Genomic DNA, 23,058 nt, shown 5'->3' on the forward strand with positions numbered 1-23,058 from the left:
TTTACTTTCGCTTTGAGCAGGCAGCCACAGGGTTTGTTTGGTTTTGTTTTGAGAGCTGGATAGTTGCAGGCAAAGCAAGTAGCTGTATAAGGATCTCTCTCTGCAATATAGAACATATAGAACAGTACAACACAGAACAGGCCCTTCGGCCCTCGATGTTGTGTCGAGCAATGATCACCCTACTCAAACCCACGTATCCACCCTATACCCGTAACCCAACAACCCCCCCCCCCCCATGCCTTACTTTTTAGGACACTACGGGCAGTTTAGCATGTCCAATCCACCTAACCCGCTCATCTTTGGACTGTGGGAGGAAACTGGAGCACCCGGAGGAAACCCACGCGCACACGGGGAGGACGTGCAGACTCTGTACAGACAAGGACACAGCCGGGAACCGAACCTGGGACCCTGGAGCTGTGAAGCATTTATCCTAACCACCATGCTAACGTGCTGCCCCCAATCTAAAGACTGTCGCCAGATCATTTGAGGATTTCAAAGTGATAACTGTTCTCATTAGTGAATGTAAATCTGATCTGTGTTAAAAAGGGTTTGTTGTCTGAGGGATGTTGTAAGGAAAGATTAAGGGTTACTTATAGAATATTGTATCTGTGGGGAAGATTCGTGTTGATAGTTGTTAAGATGTTTACTGTGGGTTTATAAAGTGTTAATTGGTTTCATAAATAAACATTGTTTTAATTTAAAAGTACTTTAGCTCTCTGTGGTACCACACCTGGAAAGTAGGCCCATGTGTTCCCCCTAACCACAATCCATTCAAAGTTATGGTTCAGGTGAACTCCATGATATACTTTGGGGTTCTCGAAACTCTGGCCCGTAAGAGAGGAAACCGGAGCACCCGGATGATGAAAGCGGGGAGACTCCACTCCTGTTGGATCTCGTGACACGCTACGATGCAAATCCTGCCCACAATGGGCGGGATCACGTTTTTGCAAATCTGCACATTAGAGCGAGGTAGTAAGAATCACTCTAATGTTCAAATTCCTGACGAACCTGAAGCTTTGGGGATTCAACCCTTTTGCCTCAAGAGACCTCGGCTGAGCACCATTCAGCACTGGTCCCCACAAACAGGGACCAGAGGGAGAGGTGCTCGTGGAAGTCCCCCAGGGGATCAGAGGCCCATAGCCGTATGCCCTTCGGGAAGTAGGTGCAAGGGCAGCATGGTGCCGCAGTGGTTAGCACCATTGCCTCATAATAATAATAATAATTGCACATTGTCACAAGTGGGCTTGAATGAGGTTACTGTGAAAAGCCCCTAGTCGCCACATTCCGGCACCTGTTGAGCCCTCCCGTTACGTTTGGGCTTGGTGGGAGGAGGACATTGAGGATTATTTCAGGGGCGTCGGAGATCGGGATTCTGTTTTTAAATGCCATCCCGACCCCTCGCTACAATGGGGAATCCTGGCGAATGGAGCTCCTCACCTTACAAAACGGGGCTATGTGAGGCCTCAGCTGCGCGTTCTCCGTTCAGGCCCCTTATTCAACGCGTGTCAGGTTGAATTGCTCTGTATTTCTCAGCACTGTGGGTGTCAGGAAACACACGGCTAAACGCGCTGGCTGGGGACTTTGTTTCCTTTTGGATGAATCGTGCCCTAAGTGTCATTTGATAGCAGTAGGGAACTCGCCGGCATAGTTCATAGAATTTACAGTGCAGAAGGAGGCCATTCGGCCCATCGAGTCTGCACCAACCCTTGGAAAGAGTACCCTACTTAAACCTACACCTCCTCCCTATCCTCGTAACCCAACCTAATCTAAACTTTTGGACACTGAGGGCAATTTAGCAGAACTAATCCACCTAACCTGCACTTCTATGGACAGTGGATGGCAATCAAAGCACCTGGAGGAAACCCACGCAGACACAGGGAGAAAGTGCAAACTCCACACAGACAGTAACCCGAGGCCAGAATTGAACCTGGGACCCTGGAACTTTGAGGCAACAGTGCTAACCACCGTGCCTCCCCATTATCCCCAATCAAGTGTCCACCATCCCCACACAATGCTCATCATCCCCAATCCAGTGTTCTTCATCCCCAATCCAGTGTCCATCATCCCCAATCCAGTGTCCATCATCCCCAATCCAGTGTCCATCATCCCCAATCCAGTGCTCATCATCCCCAATCCAGTGCTCATCATCCCCAATCCAGTGGCCATCTCCTTCCTGCCACCAGCTGGCAGGAAAAACCCACCACAAATGAACTTAGAAATTTTTGCGTTAAATTCCGCCCCAAGTGTGGGCTAAACCGGAGAGAAATTTCTAGCACCCAAATAAGTGACTGAGTGCTGGATTCTTCCACCCCGCCCACCGTAAGAATGCCATGATCGGTACGCTGACATTGGAAAAATCCATTGACCTCAGCTGGGGTTCTCTCGTCGGCGGGTGAACGCGGTCGGAGAATCCTGCCCTAAACGTCGTTTCACAGCGGTGGGAAACCCGCTGGCAGATCCGGTGGGAAACTCCCTGCAAACCCCGCCGCAAATGAACTTGAAAATTTTTCTGTTAAATTCCGCCCAATGTTGACACAGCCACCCAGACTGTGAGGCTGTCTGGCTGTTGAGCAGATTCTCTTGTGGCATAATGATGCAGCTGCGGACTGTGAGCAATGAAGGAGACATTGTCAGACAGAGGGAGAGCTGGGGAAATCAGTCCAATCAGCTGGAGTGGGCTGAGGGTGATTATTCAGGCTGAGGAGATTGGTTGGGGCCAAGGTTCTCAGATCATGAGGATATTGTATCAGTCTTCCCTTACCTCATCCAATTTGAATTAGATTCATCCTTCGCATCAATATACTCAAAATCTTGCTTGCCTTTACTGATCTGCAGAAAGATATTTTAATAAAAGGATTGGAAACTTCAAAGTTAGAAAATCAATTTTACCTTTGTTTTAGCAAGAAGTCTTACAACACCAGGTTAAAATCCAACAGGTTTGTTTCAAACACGAGCTTTCGGAGCACTGCTCCTTCCTCAGGTGAAACCTGTTGGACTTTAACCTGGTGTAAGAGTTCTTACTGTGCTCACCCCATTCCAACACAGGCATCTCCACATCATGACCTTTATTTTAGCAAGAGGTCAAGCTGAACATAAATTGCAAAAAGCTAGTCTTAGCCTCCCACTTCTTCAGTAAAACTTAAACAAATCCTTTTCTGTTTTCTGTGACTATACTTTGAATTAAAAAGCGTAGAGCTCCATAAAAGCAACAAACATAGAAGTGGTGAACACTCTCAAGGAGCTTTGTAAAGTGAGGAATGATCCTTGAATTAAGTCAAGGCCATGCTTTCTGTCATGTTGCCATCTGTTCCACAACTTCCTCCTAGCATTAGCTTGGCCCGATCTAACCATTTCCCACTCTGCTGCCTCAAGGATCTAATCCATTGCTCCCCAAATGAAATCAGTTTCCCAACATGGGGAAGTTATCAGGTTAGTTTTGAAAACATGCAATGTACCCGTCATCTACAGACCCATGAAAGTCTCAACTCAGCCAAAGACCCAATAATCCTGACCCCAATATCATCTTCCTAATGTGTCCGTGAAGATGTATCAATAAACTAAATGGAGGGAAGATAGAAAACAGAGATGGAAGAGAAGGAGATGGTGGAGAAGAACTGGTTCAGGGACAGAGGAAGAGGAGGGAGCAGAGAAAAAGAGGGAATCACAAAATCAGCTGAGGTGAGAAAAAGTTGTGAGCAGTGAAGTGAAAAGTGAAAAAAAATAAGTTGGTCTACATGGAGAGAGAAAAGTGGGTTTTAGTCTGATTTAGGTTTGTTTGCTTTCTTGCTTCTTGTTGGCGGTGTCTGCTGCTCAAAGATTTCCTTGGTTACTACCAGATCTCCAATGAACATACCCAGTAATAGTAGACTTCAGTTTTGAACAACTCTACAAGTTTTGTGGCCAGATCAGGATGAGAAAGATCAGAGCGAAACTGATTTTGTCTTCAATTGTTTTCAACTCATCAGTTGCACCCAGTAGCAACCAGGAACAGAAACCTGAAATAAATGATTGAAATTGCATTCAAAAAGGGCCGCACGGTGGAGCAGTGGTTAGCACTGCTGCCTGCAGCGCTGAGGGCCCGGATTCGATTCCAGCCCCGGGTCACTGTCTGTGTGGAGTTTGCACATTTTCCTCATGTCTGCGTGGGTTTCACCCTCACAACCCAAAGATGTGCAGGTTAGGTGAATTGGCCTCGCTACATTGTCCCTTAATCGGAAACAAATATTGGGTATTCTAAATTTTTTTTTTTTAATTGCATTCAAATAAGGCCTGAACTTTCTTTTCAAACAAGTAAGAAACTTGAATACCATTTTAGGAACTTACCATCCATGAATATCCACTGATAGCAGCTGATTCTTCATTTGATACGACTCCTTCATAGGGTCCAAAGTGAACTCCTTTGGGAATAACCTTCCCTTCATTCCACACGCCAAGACCGGCATTTCGAATTTTCGAGGTTGCAATGCTGAGACCCTCTGGAAGGGTTAAACGTGCTCTGTCTGGTTGGCTGAATTCAACAACCGCATCCTTGATGAATACTGGAGGACCATGCACAGGGCATTCTTCAATAAAAAATGTCTCGCAGTCTTCACAAACTATCAAATAACAAATATAATTAAAGATGAATAAGGGCTTACATTCGTTATTTAGGTTTCATGACAGTGAAGGAGGCTTTTACTGAGAAGAAGCAGATGACCTATCATAGGTATGCAGCTGAATTCTCTGTCGGCAGGATCCTCCCCTCCACAGGCAGCACACCCACGTCCGCGTTTTCCCAACAGCGTGGGGTGGCCACAATGGTGAACCCCATTGGCTGGCTGAAGGAACGGAGAATGCCACCCATGGTCTTTATCGTTTCATTAGAATTCAGTCTGCCAATAGAAGTAGGATTTTCTATGATTTATCAGATGCTGAAAGTAACTGGGCACCTTGTAGCCACCTGGTGTGGCCACGTCCCGATTCCAAAATGGATACTCGCAAAGAGTGCAGGGAAAAATGGACAGCACTAGAAAAAAACAAGCATGTGCAAGGTTTCCTGTGGATTGGAACTTGCAGAACCCAGACAGAACTGAAACTACAAGCCATTAGCATAGTAATGAGCTATCTCCGTGGACAAAGGAAACATTGAAATAATCGGTACCAGGACAGACTCCCCGGCGCCAGTGGAGGCTAAAACAAAGGCAGGCCAACGGTTACCTAGAGCCCAACGATCGGGGAACACCCCGTTATTGGAGAGAATCGATACAAACGATTGGGACACGGTCCAATTAATTGGGACCAAGTCCAGGGTCAGCCCAGAAGGGTGAAAACGCTGGGGCTATAAAGCAGAGTCCCCAAGGTCAGTTCACTCTCTTGCTCTTACTCTTACTCCTCTTCGTCACCTTCACCTTGGCATTAGGCTCTTAGCGACGAGAGGCCCGCCGAGCACGAGCCAAGTAAGTCTAAGGTCAACGCACGCTACGGGATAGACGCTCCTGTTCTATACCAGTTCGAAACCAACAGTATCAGAACCGGACAATGGCCATTATTCCTCTGACTGAATGGGCACTTGAAGCTAAGTAGAGGCTTTTAGTAGTAGATGTAGTTTAACGAGTAGAGTTTATGCATGAGTAATAATTGACTGTGTGTGTAAATAAATGTGCATTGATATCAAACTTACTAACTGGTGTATTGAGTCATTGATCAGTATTCGGTTTGAACCTTATGGTGGTATCAGAAAGATACCTGGCGACTCTTGAGCAAAGGTAATTATAACAGAGCAAATTAAGGGAAAGCATAACGAGCAACATTTACTGCCGACGTCTGACGGGATCCGACTTAGAAGTGGCCCCACAACTCCGAGAGAACCCACAATTTGAATTAGAAATCCAATTGGAGGGGCAGCACGGTGGCCTAGTGGTTAGCACAACCGCATCACGGCGCTGAGGTCCCAGGTTCGATCCCGGCTCTGGGTCACTGTCCGTGTGGAGTTTGCACATTCTCCCCGTGTCTGCGTGGGTTTCGCCCCCACAATCCAAAAATGTGCAGAGTAGGTGGATTGGCCATGCTAAATTGCCCCTTAATAGAAAAAATAATTGGGTAATCTAAATTTATAAAAAAAAAGAAAGAAATCCAATTGGAAACAGAAAAACTACAAGAGTTTAAGCAGTACTGATCAATCCTCCAGAATTCAGAAGTGTGTTAATGCATGCGTACTAACAGGGATATAAGGTAAACCTGAGAGATTTTGTTGAGTAAAACTGTCGGGAGTTTTGTAGGCCGGAAATTAGCGTAAGCCATACCCGTGTTGACATCACCACTTTATCACCCCCTGTTCCAAATTTCATAGAGAACCCAGATATAGGAAAGATGGCAATGAAGGCAATGGAACACATTATGAACCCACAGGAATTCGATGTCGCAGTGACCAGCAGAGTAGGACAGTGTCCCGTTTGGGAAGAGGAAATAAGGAACTACCTCAAAGGGAAAGAATGGCCCCTTTGGAGCGAACTTTGCACGAATAAAGAAACAGGTCCCGGGAGTATAGGACATACTTGGTGGGAGAACCTGACCGAGATCCACAAGAAGAGCTTGGGAAAAGCTCGCAAGCCAATGGCAATCGTGTCCTGTCTGGCACAATTGCGAGACACAGAGGAGGTCATTAGGACGCTCCGTAGAGAGATAGAGGAGAGAGATAGAACGAGTAAGGTAGATGTGAGCGAGATAGAGGGAGAGAACAGCGAGCTAAGAGGGAAGTTAGCAGCAAAAGACAGAGAGGTGGATGATGCCAAGAGGGCACACCAGTCTTGTCTGGCGCACTTAAGCAGCTTCCAGACCCAGTATGACAAGGCCTACCAGGACACACAACGTGCGGTCTTGGTAAGACAAGAAACAGAACAGCATGTAGAGGCATTGCAAAAACAGTGCAATGATTTAAAAGCAGCCCTACGAGCACTCCATGCTTCCACAACGGAACAAAGGCAGAGCTCGGTAGACCACGTAAAGTGCCAGAAGCAAATTGCAGAATTGCAATCCCTGCTTTCAGTTCAAAATGGCTTTCAGAGCACATTCGGACCCCAACTAGATCAGGAAAACGGCCCCGATTGGCAGGAATTAAACGAAACAGCCCATAGATACGTACATGGAGCATGTACACAGGAGAAGCCCCAGAAAAGGAGAGCACCCCAACCCCCCACTGAACAGGCAACACACACCCCCATGAATCCGGTAACCACACACCGCAGGGCAGCAGCAGAAGGAGACATGGATTTCCTGTATACAACCCCCTTAACCGTGACCCAATTACGGGACGCGTGCAAGAAAATCACACCGTTCCTCCCCACTACAGTTCCCCACCAATTCTTCGCGAAGGTTAAACAGCAGGCCACATGTACGGCCTGGACGAGAGAGAGCAGGTAAAGCTCACAGTTTTGAGCCTCTATCCTTCAGTCGTAGCAGCCCTTCCCGACCCACATAATGTAGGACGAGGTACCCTAGCAGAGATGCACACAGCGATCCTTGATGTGATCGGCTATAACAGTGGAGACCCGGTAGAAGGCCTGAATAGTTGCAGGCAAAAGAAGACAGAGGACCCCACAGCGTTTGCTGGGCTCTTGTGGATTCATTTCACTGTAGTTTTTGGAGAATTTGCCCGCGCCCATTTGTCCCCAGATAACATGGCAAAATGGACTTGAATCTTGATCTCTCATGCAACAGAGGCAGGACAGAGAGCTTGCGCGAATTATGACCCCTCAGATGAGGCCCACAATGAGAAATGGCTTTTGAAAAGGTTATCCCGCGCTTGGGAGCAATCCGTTCAGAACAAAACCAATTTTAGGAAACCCGAGGAAGAGCAGGCAAATGCAGATATGCATACAGTTAAAGCGCACCAGAACCCCGCATGGATAAATGAGAGTAGGTACAGCCCACCCCAGCCCAAGTCGCAGGAGTGTTACAACTGTGGTCAATTAGGACACTTTGCACGAGAGTGCAACGAGCCACAGAAACCACAGAGAGCCCAACAGACAGGCACCCTAAATAAGAATAGGGCAAAGCCTATTCATAGTGTTCGCGCCCGTTCAGACCAGGGAGACATGAACGGCACAGACTGACGGTGTTCGGGCTCCCCAACTTGGGTCTGCGACACCCTTTGGGATACGTCCGGTCGACCGATCGTAGCAGGCAAAGTCCGGGGTCAGCTCATTGAATTTCTTTGGGACACAGGAGGGTCCCGCACCACGCTCAATTCCTCCACGATGTTTCAGAAGGACACATGGCCCACTACAGACACCATCACCCTCAGCGGCTTTACAGGCCACTCACAGCAGGGACACATCACAGCCCCTGTATCCATACAAATCGGCAATATAGCAACCAAGCACCCCATAGTGTTAGTTGATCTGCCCCACACAGCAGAACACATTTTAGGAATCGACTTTATGAGCTCCCACAACCTTTCATTTGATCTAGTCAACAAATGTGTCTGGAGAATGGCAAAAGCAGCACGAGCCCCCACCACGCTCACAGTAGGGGAATATGCAAATAGGATCAGCTCAGTTGGATATTACTGGTTTGACCCGAGAACAATTAGTGCAGACAAACAGGTTAGGGCAGTCCTGCAAGAACACAAAGCAGCATTTGCACAGCACAAGCACGACTGTGGCAGAATGGCTGGCTCTGTGCAGATTACAGGTCCTGACCCCAGACCCCAGAAACAGTACGGATTTCCTCAAGAAGCAGAGGGAGAAATCTCAAAAGTGATAGATAACTTGTTAGAACATGGCGTACTGAGGTCAGTAGCCTCCACTAATAATGCCCCGATTTGGCCCGTCAGGAAAACCGATGGATCATGGCAACTGACCATTGATTACCGAGAACTGAACAAAGTAACCCCAGCAGCAGCCCCCACCGTAGCCACAGGTCCCGAGACCATGCTCAAGCAGGGACTCCAGTCACGATTCTTTACGGTTTTGGACATTAGTAACGGCTTCTGGTCCATTCCATTGGCTAAAGCGTGCCAGTACAAATTTGCCTTCACTTTTAAATGACATAACATAAGGCTTCCATAACTCCCCCTCCATTTTCCACCGACAGCTGGCAAATGGATAAGCTAAATTTTCCCGCCCCGAATGTCTGGTCCAGATGTAGACAACCTGCTACTACAGGCAGACACAAAAGCAGAGCACATTTCACTTCTAGCAGAACTCCTAGGACTCCTAAAAGAAATTGGATGTACAGTTAACCCCAAAAAGGCCAAGATTTTGGAAGAAAAAGTGATATATTTGGGAACAGTTATCACGCATGGTAAACGCGAGATCGAGCAGAAAAGGATTGACTCGATTGTCAAATTGCCCCTTCCCCACAATGTCAGCCCTCCGGTCAGTTTTAGGACTGGTTGGCTACTGCCGAAACCATATCGACGGTTTCACCACTAAAGCAGTGCCCCTCTCGGAACTTCTCAAGAAACAGGCACCTTGGGAATGGCTTCCGCAGCATACTGATGCCGTGGATGCTTTAAAAAGAGCACTCAACGCAGCCCCCGCACTACAGGTCCCAGACCCACTTTCCCCGTACGCTATCGAAGTAGCAAGCACCGATCGAACTCTTTCGTCCATGCTCCTTCAGGAACGGCATGACCAGTTAAGACCCGGCGCCAGTGGAGGCTAAAACAAAGGCAGGCCAACGGTTACCTAGAGTCCAACGATCGGGGAACAACCGCGTTATTGGAGAGAATCGATACAAACGATTGGGACATGGTCCAATTAATTGGGACCAAGTCCAGGATCCACCAAGAAGGGCAAAAACACTGGGGCTATAAAGCAGAGTCCCCAAGGTCAGTTCGCTCTCTTGCTCTTACTCTTACTCCTCTTCGTTGCCTTCACCTTGGCATTAGGCTCTCAGCTACGAGAGGCCCGCCAAGCACCAACCAAGTAAGTCTAAGGTCAACGCACGCTACGACATAAACGCTCCTAGCTAGTATTCTATACCAGTTCGAAGCCAACAGTATCAGAACCGGACAACGGCCATTGTTCCTCTGACTGAGTGGGCACTCGAAGTTAAGTATAGGCTTTTAGTAGCAGTTGTAGTTTAGCGAGTAGAGTTTATGCATGAGTAATAATTGGATGTGTGTGTAAATAAATGTGCATTGATATCAAACTTACTAACTGGTGTATCGAGTCATTGATCAATATTCAGTTTGAACCTTGTGGTGGTATCAGAAAGATACCTGGCAACTCTTGAGCAAAGGTAATTATAACAGAGCAAATTAAGGGAAAGCAGAACGAGCAACAACCTTCCTTGCTGAAAATTACACACAGTGCCAGTCAGATCTTCCCCACTCTGTTGTACACAAGATTTTTTTCTGGGCAGTATGTTCAGTCCTTCATTCCAAAGAGGCAGCACTGACAGTAACAATGAAAACTTTGGCAAACGTTTCCCAAAACCATGCTCCACCTGATAAGGTATGAGTGGGCAGTGTAGGAGGGGAACTAATGAATATGGTTTAATTACAATGATTTTTCAGGGCAAACAATAATTATAGTCCATTAAAGGATTTTGATCAGCATATTAGTCAGTAGAGGAAAATTTCACAATGTAGCAAAAGATCAAATGGGACTAATTAAATGCTTACGTAGCAATAGAAGCCACCTGTGAGACACTCAATGGCGTGTTTTTCAGTCCAACTGGATTTTAATGACCTCAGAAAACTTATTTTTCCAAGCCACCTGTGAGACCCTCAATAACATGTTTTTCAGTCTAACTTGGTGAAAGAAACTAGCTATTTCTTGTCATTAAAAGAGGATTAATTAATAAATTGAATTAATAATTGACTTAAAAAGCTCTATCAGAAACCATTTAAAATGGATTCCATCATGACTGTGCAAAATGGATATTGCTTGCCTTTACAAAATGGACATTGCTTGCTTCTGCAAAATGGATATCTGTTTGCAAGGAACAACTCGCAACGAGCTGAGCAAGTGCAACATTTCCAATGAAGGTCAGGTTGGCATGAGAGTTCATATGAGCCTTCCGTTGTCCAAAAGAAAGAATCATAAGATAAAGCGCATACCAGTGCAATAAGAACAGATTTTGCATAGCAATACACACTAAAGAATTTGAAGATGCAACATGACTGATAATTCCAAGTTAATGTTGCATATTGAAGATTGACAACCCAATCATCAAATCAAATGTATTGAAGACCCATCCAAACCAATCAGCATGTTATAGGGGCAGGAATAGATTGATTTAGACTGATAACAAATTCCTAAAACGGTAATAGTTTTAGGCTATTATTTCCATTATTTCCAAAATTACTGCTATTGTATTTTGAATTCAAGTTGTTCTGTAAGTTACTAAGGAGAATCTGATTCTCAAAACAGTCTTTTGCAGGCAAGGGCTGAACTGAGAACTTTGTAAATTCTGTAACGCGAATTTCTGTCATAATCGATCAATAGATACCTAATAAAATTACTTGGCACCCGAAGCGGATAGACAAGATTCTGCATTGTTAGTTGCATGGTCGGCGTTACTTAATATATGCAATAACAGGAAAGTGTAGATCTTACACTTAGTTTTCTAAGATGTAAAGACACAGACACAACCAGCATGCTGACAAGAGATTAGGGAGAGAGCCAGGGAAATATAAGGGGAGAAAATACTCACTCTGCCTGGGTAAACACCTGTAATTTGTTTAATGTAAAGTTAGAACCAGATAATGATCAAATGTAAATTATGCCTTTATCTATGTGATCTACAATGTATAATTATTACTTGGTTTCTCAGTTGGATAGAGCCAGCTCCACAGATTTTTTTCTGAGATTGTGCTCTCCCAACGCATTGGCTAATAAATGTTTGTTCTGTACCAGGGCCTCCTGAGATTATTTTGGTTAATAGTCTACTCCACAAAAATAGCAAGGGAATTTTGAAGGTGGAGACTGAATTTCAAAGAAGCGTGAAGATCATAATGCAATCAGATATTACTTCCTCTGGATTACAGTTTTATTATTTAAATGAAGCTAACGCAGAGCCAGTTACAAATGTTTTTCTAAACCTTGAGACAAATCACACTTGGACCGAGAGCCAATCCACAATTTAGACTATACTTTGAATTATATGATTTTCTAACCACATCCCTTCCAATACTGAAGACTCCATACTTGATTCTCAGAGTAATTGGATAAATGTAATAAAATGTACTCAAACATAAATGAGTCTGTTATTCCCTAAAATCAGAGGCCTTTAGTTTACAAAAGAAATCAGATTCTATTACAATACAATATTTCAGAATAATAACCCATAATTTAGGATATTTTTTGTGATTAAGATAATGAAGAATTAGTGACAGGCAAGCACAGGTTTGCACTCCTCTCCTGCTACAATGCCATGTTCATTTTTATCGCAAATGCCCTGGTTTACCAAGGCCTAATGTCATCACACCAAATCTCCCAATAAATTCTTCCTGACCCAAGGATTGGATATACTTTGTACATACACAGGTAGTCATCATCACAAAGTTCCCTTTCTTCGGTATAAACCTTTCTCTCTCTGTTTCTCAAACTGTATCTTCTACTTTCAGTCTCTTTGATCACTTGTTCATTTGTAGATCCCAAAGTATTTCCAGAGCAAACAACTGTGAAATAAATAAAAAAGATCATGGACAGAACATGATAAATTAAATGTAATTCTTGGTGCATGTAAAGTTTGTTTATTTTTTGAATGATCAAGAGAACAAAGAACATACGGTGCAGAAGGAGGCCATTCGGCCCATCGAGTCTGCACCGACCCACTTAAGCCCTCACTTCCACCCTATCCCCGTCACCCAATAACCCCCCCTAACCTTTTTTGGTCAGTAAGGGCAATTTATCATGGCCAATCCACCTAACCTGCACGTCTTTGGACTGTGGGAAGAAACCAGAGAAGCCGGAAGAAACCCACGCAGACACGGGTAGAACGTGCAGACTCCGCACAGACAGTGACCCAGCAGGGAATTGAACCTGGGACCCATTCGCTGTGAAGTCACAGCACTAATCACTTGTGCTACCATGCTGCCCAGCAGCTGCCAATTCTGAACATATTTATCTCGTTCAGCAAGACACGGAATTAATGTATCTTCAGACACTGCTGCAGTGGTCACATTGTCATGTCAAGCATTTATTCATCCTTGAAACGTCCTCAAATATACTTTACTGAAATCTTTTATGACAGGACAAATACCATAATTGGATTAACTACGAGCATCACTTCACCAAACCAAGGTACCTGTTTTTCTGTTGATCTTTCTCACAGAAACGATCTCTTTCTTATCTGTGACTGTGTCATTCGAGAAGCCCAGAGTTCCATCATTTTTATCCTCTTCTGAATGGAATGTAATCGACGATGGAACTTTTTGGTTCTGAAATGCAGAATGCCCAGACTTTTTGAATTGCGACAGAGATTATATGGAAAACAAAGTATTTATCCATATTCCTCCCCGTTATTTCTTGTATTATGGAGCAGGGTTTAGAGAACACCAAAGTGTATCATGTAGTTCACCTGACCCACAACTTTAACTAGAATTTGGTTATGGGGAGCACAAGGGCCCACTTTACAGGTGTGATGCAACAGAGAGCTAAAGTATGTTTAAAACAAACTAATGTTTATTCTATGAAACCAGTTAACATTTTATAAACACAGGAAACATCTTATCAACTACAAACACTGACACTTTCCCAAATACAATATTCTACAGGTAACTCTGAATAACTTCCCCAAAAAACATCTGTAAGTTAAATTATTTTTAAAATAAAGACAGCAGGTGGCACTGAAGATGGATTTTTTCACCTCCTCATACTTCCCAAATACCTCCTCTGATAGTGATACAAACACTTCACTACCGACCAGCTTTGTTTGAATCAGTAAAACCTCAACCACATGTCGTGACCATTTCATTTGTTTAGCCACCTTCTCAAATGAAATGATAAAGTCTTCTACCTCCTTCTCATTAAACCTTGGTAATGCTTGGGCATGTTTAAATAGATCCCCACCAAGCCTTCGACTACGACGCACTTTCTCTTTATCCTCATCACTATCCTCCAACTGTACATTTCCCTTTACACCTGCCAATTTTAACTGACTGTCATGTTTCATGGCCATTTTCTGAAGTTCGAACTCTCTCTTTTTCCCTTTCCTCTCTCTCTTTTTCTTTTTGTTCTGCTAGGGCTATTCTTTATTTCTTTCTTCTCTCTCCTTTTATTTTTCTCTGATCTGTATCTCCCTTTTTCTCTCATTTTCTATTCAAGCTGCTTTAATTATTTTTCATGTTCAAGTTGCTTGATTTGGAACTGAATTTTTACCCTTTCTACTGAGTAAGATGTATCTGAAACAATTTTAAATGCTCAGCTAGCGCCTTAAGCACCTCTTCATTTTGTGTTCGATCAGGTAACACTAACTGCAATGTTTTTTGCCAAATTTAAAAGCCGTTTTTTAGTCTTTGTAAGGTACTGCATGTGACCTTCTCCACCCCCAAAAAACTTCCGAGCCTCTGAAAGAGCCATTGCCCACAACGCACTCTCTACTTAAACTGGTATACCATGCCTGAAAAGCAAACACAAATATGCTCACCCCTCTCTGGCTTTAAGTTCATTGAGCCAATCCAATCACAAAAAATAAACTTTTAATCTGAACGAGCCCCCAATTTATTTTGGGCCAGGGTTTATAGAACACCAATGTGTATCATGGAGTTCACCTGACCCACAACTTTAAATAGATTTTGGTTCTGGGGAGCTGAAGGGCCCACTTTGCAGGTGTGATGCAACAGAGATCTAAAGTATGTTAAAAACAAAACAATGTTTATTCTATGAATCCAGTTAACATTTTATAAACACACAGTAAACATTGTATCAACGACAAACACTGATACTTTCCCAGATACAATATTATATAGGTAACACTTAATAAATTCTCCCAAACAACATCCATAAGTTAAATCATTTTAAAAATAAAGACAGCAAGTTTAAATGCTCTACAGAAACAGGTACTACTTTGAAATCATCAATGATCTGGAGACATTCTTTAGCTTGCAGAGAGAAAGCTCATGATACAGCTGCTTGCTTTGAATGCAGCTCTCCACCTCTGAAAACAAAACTAAACACACGGCAGCTGCCAGCTCAAAAACAAAAGTAAAAGACAGACAGCTGAGCTCCACCCACACAATGACATCACTGCAGCCATTTGATAAACACCCATTTCTCAAAGGGACTCTCACGACATTTGTATCACATTTGATAAAAAACGGTCCCCAAGATCCATTTAAGAAAATCAGTCATTCCTCGTGTAGCACTAAGGCACACATTTTAGACGGTTTCCCATGTTTAATACCACCCTTCTGTATTCTCTTCACAGATATCCCAAATGTAGCTAACCCAAGCACAATCACTGAGAGAGAAATATTATTGTCCAATAAACATCATTGACTTCTACCTGAGGTACGAAAGCAACCAAGAATGTCTTCATTCTGGGGAACCTCGCTCTATCTGAATGAAAGCACATCTGCATTTATACAAGGTAATTAAAAATACGAAAAAACCCATAATTGAGTATGACGTATATGAGTAAATAATAATCAGATACTATACAAGGTTTTCTTCTATTCTCTCAGCTTTTCTGAAGGAATAAAAATATGTTCCATAGATGCTAATTATCCTTCATTGTCTTGTTCAAAACTGTACACAACAAAAATTAACAGGAGAATCAGGACTCTGGAAGCATGTTAGAGCTAGATCATGGCGCCTTTCAACATTGCACACAACCATATTTTTCGAGTAGAGATCAAGACATCGAAAGAGCAGTGATCCAGGTTCTGCCCAGCAACTTTGAGATTTCAGTGATGTAGCAGTGATCATTGAGTTTGTCCTTGTGAACCCTGCTGTGCAGCCTCATGTAAACAAAGTTAACGTCCATCGTCTAACTAATCTGCAGATATTCCAAATTGCTCACAGATTTTGGAAGGATTCATCCATCAAGCACATTGAGAACTGTAGCGAGCAGGAACTGTTGTGAGCTTCCCGACGCTCAGACTAGCGGGGCTGTCACCGACCCTGGGGCTCCCAACAGTAGGCCACAGGACGCGATAGACAGAAGGCTGCCTTCAACTCTGATGTGCATCCTGGGGACACACCTAGACGCAGCAGTACAGCATGGAAGGCTAAACAGGTTGAGGATCACTGAGAGGGCCCTGGAAAGGGGTGAAGGGGGTAAAGGGTGAAATAGTTGGGGGAGGGGTCGGCAGGGGTGGGAAGGTGGATGGCACCATCAGGGCTCGGGGAAATTGGGGACACATATGTGTGACATTATCATAAATGTAAAGAACTGTAAGGGTTAATGTTATGTCCAAATCAACCACTAGAGGGAGCTAGATGTAGAACTATATAAGGCATTGTTGCTAAGCCTTATGGGTGAGAGGTTGAGGAGAAAGCGAGAGGACAGACTGATGGAAAGATAGTGTGAGTGAGAGCAGATCATAGTTAATGTAACAGTGCAGAAATTAGTAGTAGATGAGTGCAGATTATGTTTATTATCAACTGTGTATGATATCGGAGTGTTAAATCTAATAAAGTAGTGTGAATAAATATACAGCTTTGTTCAATTTAAAAGCTACTTGTGATCTTTATGAACATTCCGCAAACCATCCTAAAATTAGCAACACAAATAACACAATATCGACAGCATTAAACAAGTTACACCCATGACATATGACACCTCTGGCACTTGGGAGTTTTGACGTGCACACCTAACTACAATTGCCAAGTTCCTATTAGCAATGGCCTTCAACGACATAGCCAGACTGCTCCACGGTCAGTGGGAGGCATGGGTGGTCAGTGAGACAGACAGGAATGGGCCTGGGGCTGTCCATGTAACAGGCACACACAATCCAAGGGGTGACATGGAGGACCCACTGGCGCTGAGACACCCACCCCTCTTCCACCCCAACGAGGGGCGATCCACCCTAATGGTGGCGGCCCACCCCAATCATAGATTCCACCCCCAGCAATGGGAAGCTACACCAGTGCCCTCAGGCTCATAGTCCAGGAGTGAAGATGTTTCCACACCACCTCGCAGCAGCCGTTCCGCCAGCTTCACATTTTTAAAAAGGTGTATTAATCAGCTCCCCCGTGACCACTTGCTGTGGAGGCGGTTAGATCACAGGGGCCGTCAGATAGGGGTCATTCCCATTTATTGCATGGAGAGTGGCCTTAAGTTTTGATTATTGGTTTCTCGCCATGCCATGGTGAGATCCTGATTTTGCCAACAGGAGCAGGCTGGCTAGAACGCAAACTGATCGGTGCCCCACGTGGTTCTCAATTTAGCCTCTCCCATGATCTAATGACCCCATTGCACTCTTGCTCAAGCCCAACGTGGCCATTAAATCGCACACAGTATATGCAGGTTATGAAATTCAAATATGACAAAATGCAGGTCAGGAATATAAATAAAAATACAAGCAAGTTCCCAGGGATTCTAAGCAGACAAGTAACAGACATAAAATGAAACATTAACTCCAAAGTAGATTCCCGTGGGTAGGCATGCCATGTAGCTGGTGGAGGCAATTGCATGACATCCAAATCAAACCTTGATGGTTGGACACTGTGCATGAGTACTGCAGGAAGTAACATCACAGATGCAATAGCCATCATCTGATCACCCAGGGGAAACCACTGGGTCCAGGTGCTCCCTCCCGAACAGCACTGTGGGTGAACCTACATCACATGGACAGCAGCAGTCCAATAAGGGAGCACACCCCCTCCCTCACAAGAACAATTATGGATGGGCTAGCCGGTCACACCCCCTGAACCAATATTTAAAAAATGAAGGCAGTGAACGCAGAAAATATGGAGAGGTCAATTTCAGTCTGAAGGAGAAAGGCTGGTTAATGTTACGGGTGGGACCCTGCAGCTCTATATCTTTCAGATGCTGACAGGCCTGTTGAGAGAATATCGAGCAGTCTGTTTCCATTTGATATATTTGTCTTGTAAGAATTTCTGTCCACACTGAATTACCTTTTTGATGTTGTCTTTCTTTGTCTTCTTGGTATCTTCATTCTTTAAAGGTGGCTTAAAGTTTCTCATCTCTTGAAAATAATGACAATGATGTTTTAGATTTCTCTTGTCTCATATTTCAGCTTTTCACATTTGAGCAGGATGGCAATTCCAAAAATGCCATTTTGTTGCTCAAAATAAAATCAAAACATAAATGCAACTAAAAATTAGAAAAAGCCTGCATTAGTTTTATATGTCCACATATACACAAAGAATTTTCAGGACATCTGGGACCGGTGGATGCCTCGGGGGCTGGGGTGCATCATCACCTCTGGAAATTATATTTTGGTTTAGTTATTTAAGTTTCTTTTTATGTTGTTTTCCAGTTATAGTTCCCATCAGAGTATGTCACCTATTCTCATTTTATGTTTTTTTGCTGAATTTATTGATTCTTTTGTCTCAGCAAATGAATATACTCATAAGTTAGCATCAGTCATTTATCTAATGGTCCAGAGTGATGTGTTAAATGAGTTGGTTTAACATTGACTGCAACTGGATGCAGTGACACTACAAACAGGCTTCCGACACAGGAGATGGTCCAACACTGTTTTGTTGAACCTGCTGATTGCTGTACATAATCTGCTTTGGGTTAACACTCTATTAATCTAAACTGATAACCTCTGACTGGCTTGTCCAGACTAGCTCTCTGTCACATGGAGACGGTGCTCAATGCCTTGTGCACTCTACCTCTGTAGCTGTGTCCCGTGAGAAGAGCGAGAGTCTTGATGCTTGTGTGTTTTGTTGGGTTAAGTGTCCTGTCTGGTGATTGGTTGTTCTGTGTCGTGTGCGTTCATTGGTTATCCTGTGTGTCAGTCACTGCTTGTCTGCATCTCATTATATACATGAATGGATATTATGACATCTCCCCTTTTTGAAATAAAGTTTGGAATGTGGCTGTATATACAGGTATGACTATGTGCAAGTGGTGAGAGAACGAACATATGTACATGGGAAGGTGTCTAGTGTGCAGATACAGAGCAAACTGAATAAAATTTACAGGATTAAAGTCTATAGATTCAGTCTTTGTGGTGAGCAACGAATTCTTGTTGATCGCCTCAGAGGTGATGGGGGAGGCCAGCAGCTAGCCTGGTGCATGGATGACTGAGGTGGCATTCGGCTTGAGTGATATCTTGTAGCGAAATGGGAGCTTACCCATCCCATCAAACACATTGTGATATTGTGTGAGAATGTCATCTATCTCAGCCTGTAGATTTGCATTAGGCGAGACAGTCGCAGGTGTGGAGCACATGGCATGGACTCGTGGAACCAGATTTAGGAGTTTGTATGCGCGAGCACCGAGCAGGGATGCCTTGTCAGGCTGGACGATCTCGAATCTTAACGTCGCCTTGATTGCCTTGTGAGATACACCGAGCTGACATGATCCACTAGTAGCTATGGCATTGCCATTGTAGTCAAGGAGCTGGCAGGCTGGTGGAAGAATGCTAGGTTGGTCACGGATGCTGTCGAGTATGACTGGGATATGAGGTTCGCAGACGCGCCAGTGTCCAATTTGAATCGGATGCGACACTGGTTGACCGTGATGGCAGCACACCACTCGTCGTCAGGATCCACACTCAGAATTGAAAGGCGGTTTGCAGGCACGTGGAGACAAGCTCGCGTGTGGTGATGATGCCCACCCGATATGGAGACTCCAGGCAGTGAGTATTGGGATCCATTGGGCTTTCGGGATCAGAATCCTGCATGCCTTGTTGTACGCAGCGGACATGTCTGCGATGCATCCCGGTGGAGCGGACCTGCAGAGGGCCGCATAATGTCCAGGCTCTCCACACTGTAGACATCGCCTTCCTTTGGCTGGGCATTCCCGCTTTAAATCGGCGAAGCCACAATTTTGACATGTCATGATGCTGATGTCAGCGCATTCTGTGCGCCTTCGCGCATGCGCAGTGCGGTCGGCCGATGTTTGCACATTCACAGTAGGGTCTTCGGCCTCATCGTCCTCCTGGTCGTGCATGCGTAGGGACCTGGGAAAAGCGCGCGAAGCGGCCACTCTCCTCGATGCTCAGGCCTTGCATTTTTGCGCTGGCCTGCCTCGTGGGAGGCCATTTTTGCTGTTTCTGCCGCCTGATGTGGGAGTAACGATTTCTGGCACGCTCATGGACAATGCACGCTTCGATGGCGACGGAAAGGGTCAACTGTTTGATTTTGAGGAGCTGCTCCCACAGGGAGTCGGACTGGACCCCGAAAACGATCTGATCACAGATCATGGAATCAGCCGTCGAGTCACAATTACAGGACTGCGCTAGGATGCGGAGATGGGTCAAGAAGGACTGAAAAGGTTCATCCTTACCCTGAAGCCTCTGTTGGAAGATGTACCTTTCAAAGCTCTCATTCACCTCGACTTCGCAGTGGCTGTCGAATTTCAGCAGAACTGTCTTGAACTTTGTCTTGTCTTCGCCCTCAGCAAACGTGAGCTAGTTAAAGATGTGGATGGCGTGATCCCCCCAGTCAACAGGAACAGCACGATCTTCCTGGCATCTGATGCTGCCTCGAGGTCGGAGGCCTCGATATACAGGAGAAACTTCTATTTTCCAGTTGGCGCCGAGGTTGCCGGAGATCCGAAGTTGTGCAGGGGGCTGGATCTTTTCCATGCCGCTAGATGGTTGCTTGCTGGTCGTTGCAGATTCACTCGAGGTAAGTTCATTCGAGTTAATAGTTGCCTGGTACCATGATGTGTTAAATGAGTTGGTTTAGCATTGACTGCAAATGGATCCAGTGAGACTAGAAGCAGGCTTCCAACACAGGAAATGGTCCAACACTGTGTAATTGAACCTGCTGATTGCTGTACATGATCTGCTGTGGGTTGACACACTATTAATCTAAACTGATAACCTCTGACTGGCTTGACCAGACTAGCTCTCTATCACATGGAGACGGTGCTCAATGCCTTGTGCACTCTAACTATCTCTGTAGCTGTGTCCTGTGAGAAGAGCAAGTGTCTTGATGCCTTGTGTGTTTTAAAGTGTTAGTGTCCTGTCTGGTGATTGGTTGTTCTGTGTCTGGTGATTGGTTAGCCTGTGTGTCAGTCACTGCCTGTTTGCATCTCATAATACACATGAGTGGATATTATGACACAGAGCCCCAGTCAAACTCTGGGAAATGTTGTTCAATTCACATGAAGGCAGGTCCATGTGGAGTTCACACATTCTCCCCGTGTTTGCGTGCGTTTCGCCCCCACAACCCAAAGATGTGCAGGCTAGGTGGATTGGCCACACTAAATTGCCCCTTAATTAGAAAAAATTAATTGGGTACTCAAAATTTATTATTTTTAAATCACATGAAGACACCAAGACAATCAACTAATGCTGAATGAAGGTGAGTTATAAAGAGAAGTTAAGACAAATATCATTCAATTTCCTTATCTTCCAACTCTCTAAAACACAAAAGTAATCAGGGTTATTTTTTAAAAAATAATCTTTATTGTCACAAGTCAGCATACATCAACACTGCAATGAAGTTACTGTGAAAAGCCCCAGGTTGCCACATGCCGGCTCCTGTTTGGGTGAACAGAGGGAGAAATCAGAATGCCCAAATTACCGAACAGCACATCTTTCGGGACTCCTGGGAGGAAACCAGAGCACCCGGCGAAAACACACGCAGACACAGGGAGAACATGGGGACTCCACACCAACAGTGACCCAAGCCAGGAATCGAACTTGGGATCCTGGAGCTGCAAAACAATAGTATTACCCACTGTGCTACCATGCTGCCCCTCATCAAAAAGTGCTTTAAATATTTTAATGAAGGAAAGATATTCAATTTACGTGGTGGATTTTTCACACAACGTTTCGGTGCCCAATCTTCATCCGAATCACTAGATTCATCCACATGGGGTTGATGCCTCCTGCCATGTCTTGACATGAATGCTGGCTTTGGTACATTCAATCCTGTAAAAAATAGAATATTCCAATTACCTCCAGTATTTACTTCGACTTCCTTGCTGTTAGAAGGTACCTGTTGAATTAATACAACTATTTTGGAATATTTTGGTAAGGGCAGTAGAGAGGCTTTCCTTCCATCTTTGGCACCTGAACTTAAATCTTGCCCAAACTCATCAGATGAAAATATTACATGTGATGCTAGAATGCTGGAAACCTAGCACATGAGAGTTTTATCACAGATGTTATTTCTGGTACCTCACTGATCCCTACTGCAGCAATTGTAGAGTCAAAAGAAAGAAGTTCTACATTTGTGACAGCTGGTGGTCACTCGCAGGTCCAAGGGAAAGGCAGGGTAATAATGACATCGGTTAGCTCCATTCATCTCCATTATTCCAAAACATAATTTTTATTCCTGAGTTAGTATCTAATGCGTATGGTTTAGTGGCTTAGCGCGCAGCGTTGGGGAAAGCCACACTGATACAATTGGAAGTGTACAATTGGAAGTGTACTTTGGGGAAAAATGAACAAACAGAATTTGAAATAAGAACAGGAAATGCTGCAAACAACCCCCAGATTAGCCAGCATCTATCACGAGGAGGGAGGGAGGAAAGCTTCAAACACTATTTTTCATCTAATTCCACTCATCTCCACATCAAGTGAAATAGAATAGTACTGTTCACTACTTTTTTTTTCAATCACCACTGGACATGGCCGGCTGGGCCAACATTCATTGCCCATCTCTAATTAAATTGAATGGCTCTCTAGGCCAGTGATTTTCAAAATTGGGGTCGCGACCCACGGATGGGTCACCTGCTGGTGTGGAATGGGTTAAAAAAAAAGGATCGCAAAATATCGGCTGACCACATTTGCCATTTTCTCTCGAGGTAAATTCCCACTGCATTAGTGTATGACCACGCGAAGCTGATGAAGAAGCCGGTGCCGTGGACTTCTTTTGCCTCTATGGACCAGAGTATAGTTGGGCAGTTTGCAGGAAGAGACCTGTAAAATTCTCTTTTGAGTGGTATATCCTGCTACTGTGTTCAGCATCAGAATCTCTATTATTTCTTGAGTTCAGTGTGGTATTATTTCTTGAGTTCAGTGTGTCA

General features: G+C 44.5%; 1 protein-coding gene across 2 annotated transcripts in view; it reads right to left on the reverse strand.

Annotated features, from left to right (window-relative positions):
- Positions 1-23,058, reverse strand: part of LOC119974498 (histone-lysine N-methyltransferase PRDM9-like) — a 41,894-nt gene that overhangs the window by 17,206 nt on the left and 1,630 nt on the right. For both annotated transcript variants that reach the window (XM_038813438.1, XM_038813437.1), the window contains exons 2-7: positions 21,836-21,958; positions 18,015-18,085; positions 13,240-13,372; positions 12,473-12,610; positions 4,324-4,595; positions 2,762-2,829 (exon numbers count right to left, since the gene is read on the reverse strand). In XM_038813438.1, the coding sequence (XP_038669366.1) occupies positions 2,762-2,829; positions 4,324-4,595; positions 12,473-12,610; positions 13,240-13,372; positions 18,015-18,085; positions 21,836-21,958 (805 nt within the window). The remainder of the gene's footprint in view (positions 1-2,761; positions 2,830-4,323; positions 4,596-12,472; positions 12,611-13,239; positions 13,373-18,014; positions 18,086-21,835; positions 21,959-23,058) is intronic.

The sequence above is a fragment of the Scyliorhinus canicula genome, chromosome 12 (genome assembly GCF_902713615.1).
Source record: "Scyliorhinus canicula chromosome 12, sScyCan1.1, whole genome shotgun sequence".
NCBI lineage: Eukaryota > Metazoa > Chordata > Chondrichthyes > Carcharhiniformes > Scyliorhinidae > Scyliorhinus > Scyliorhinus canicula.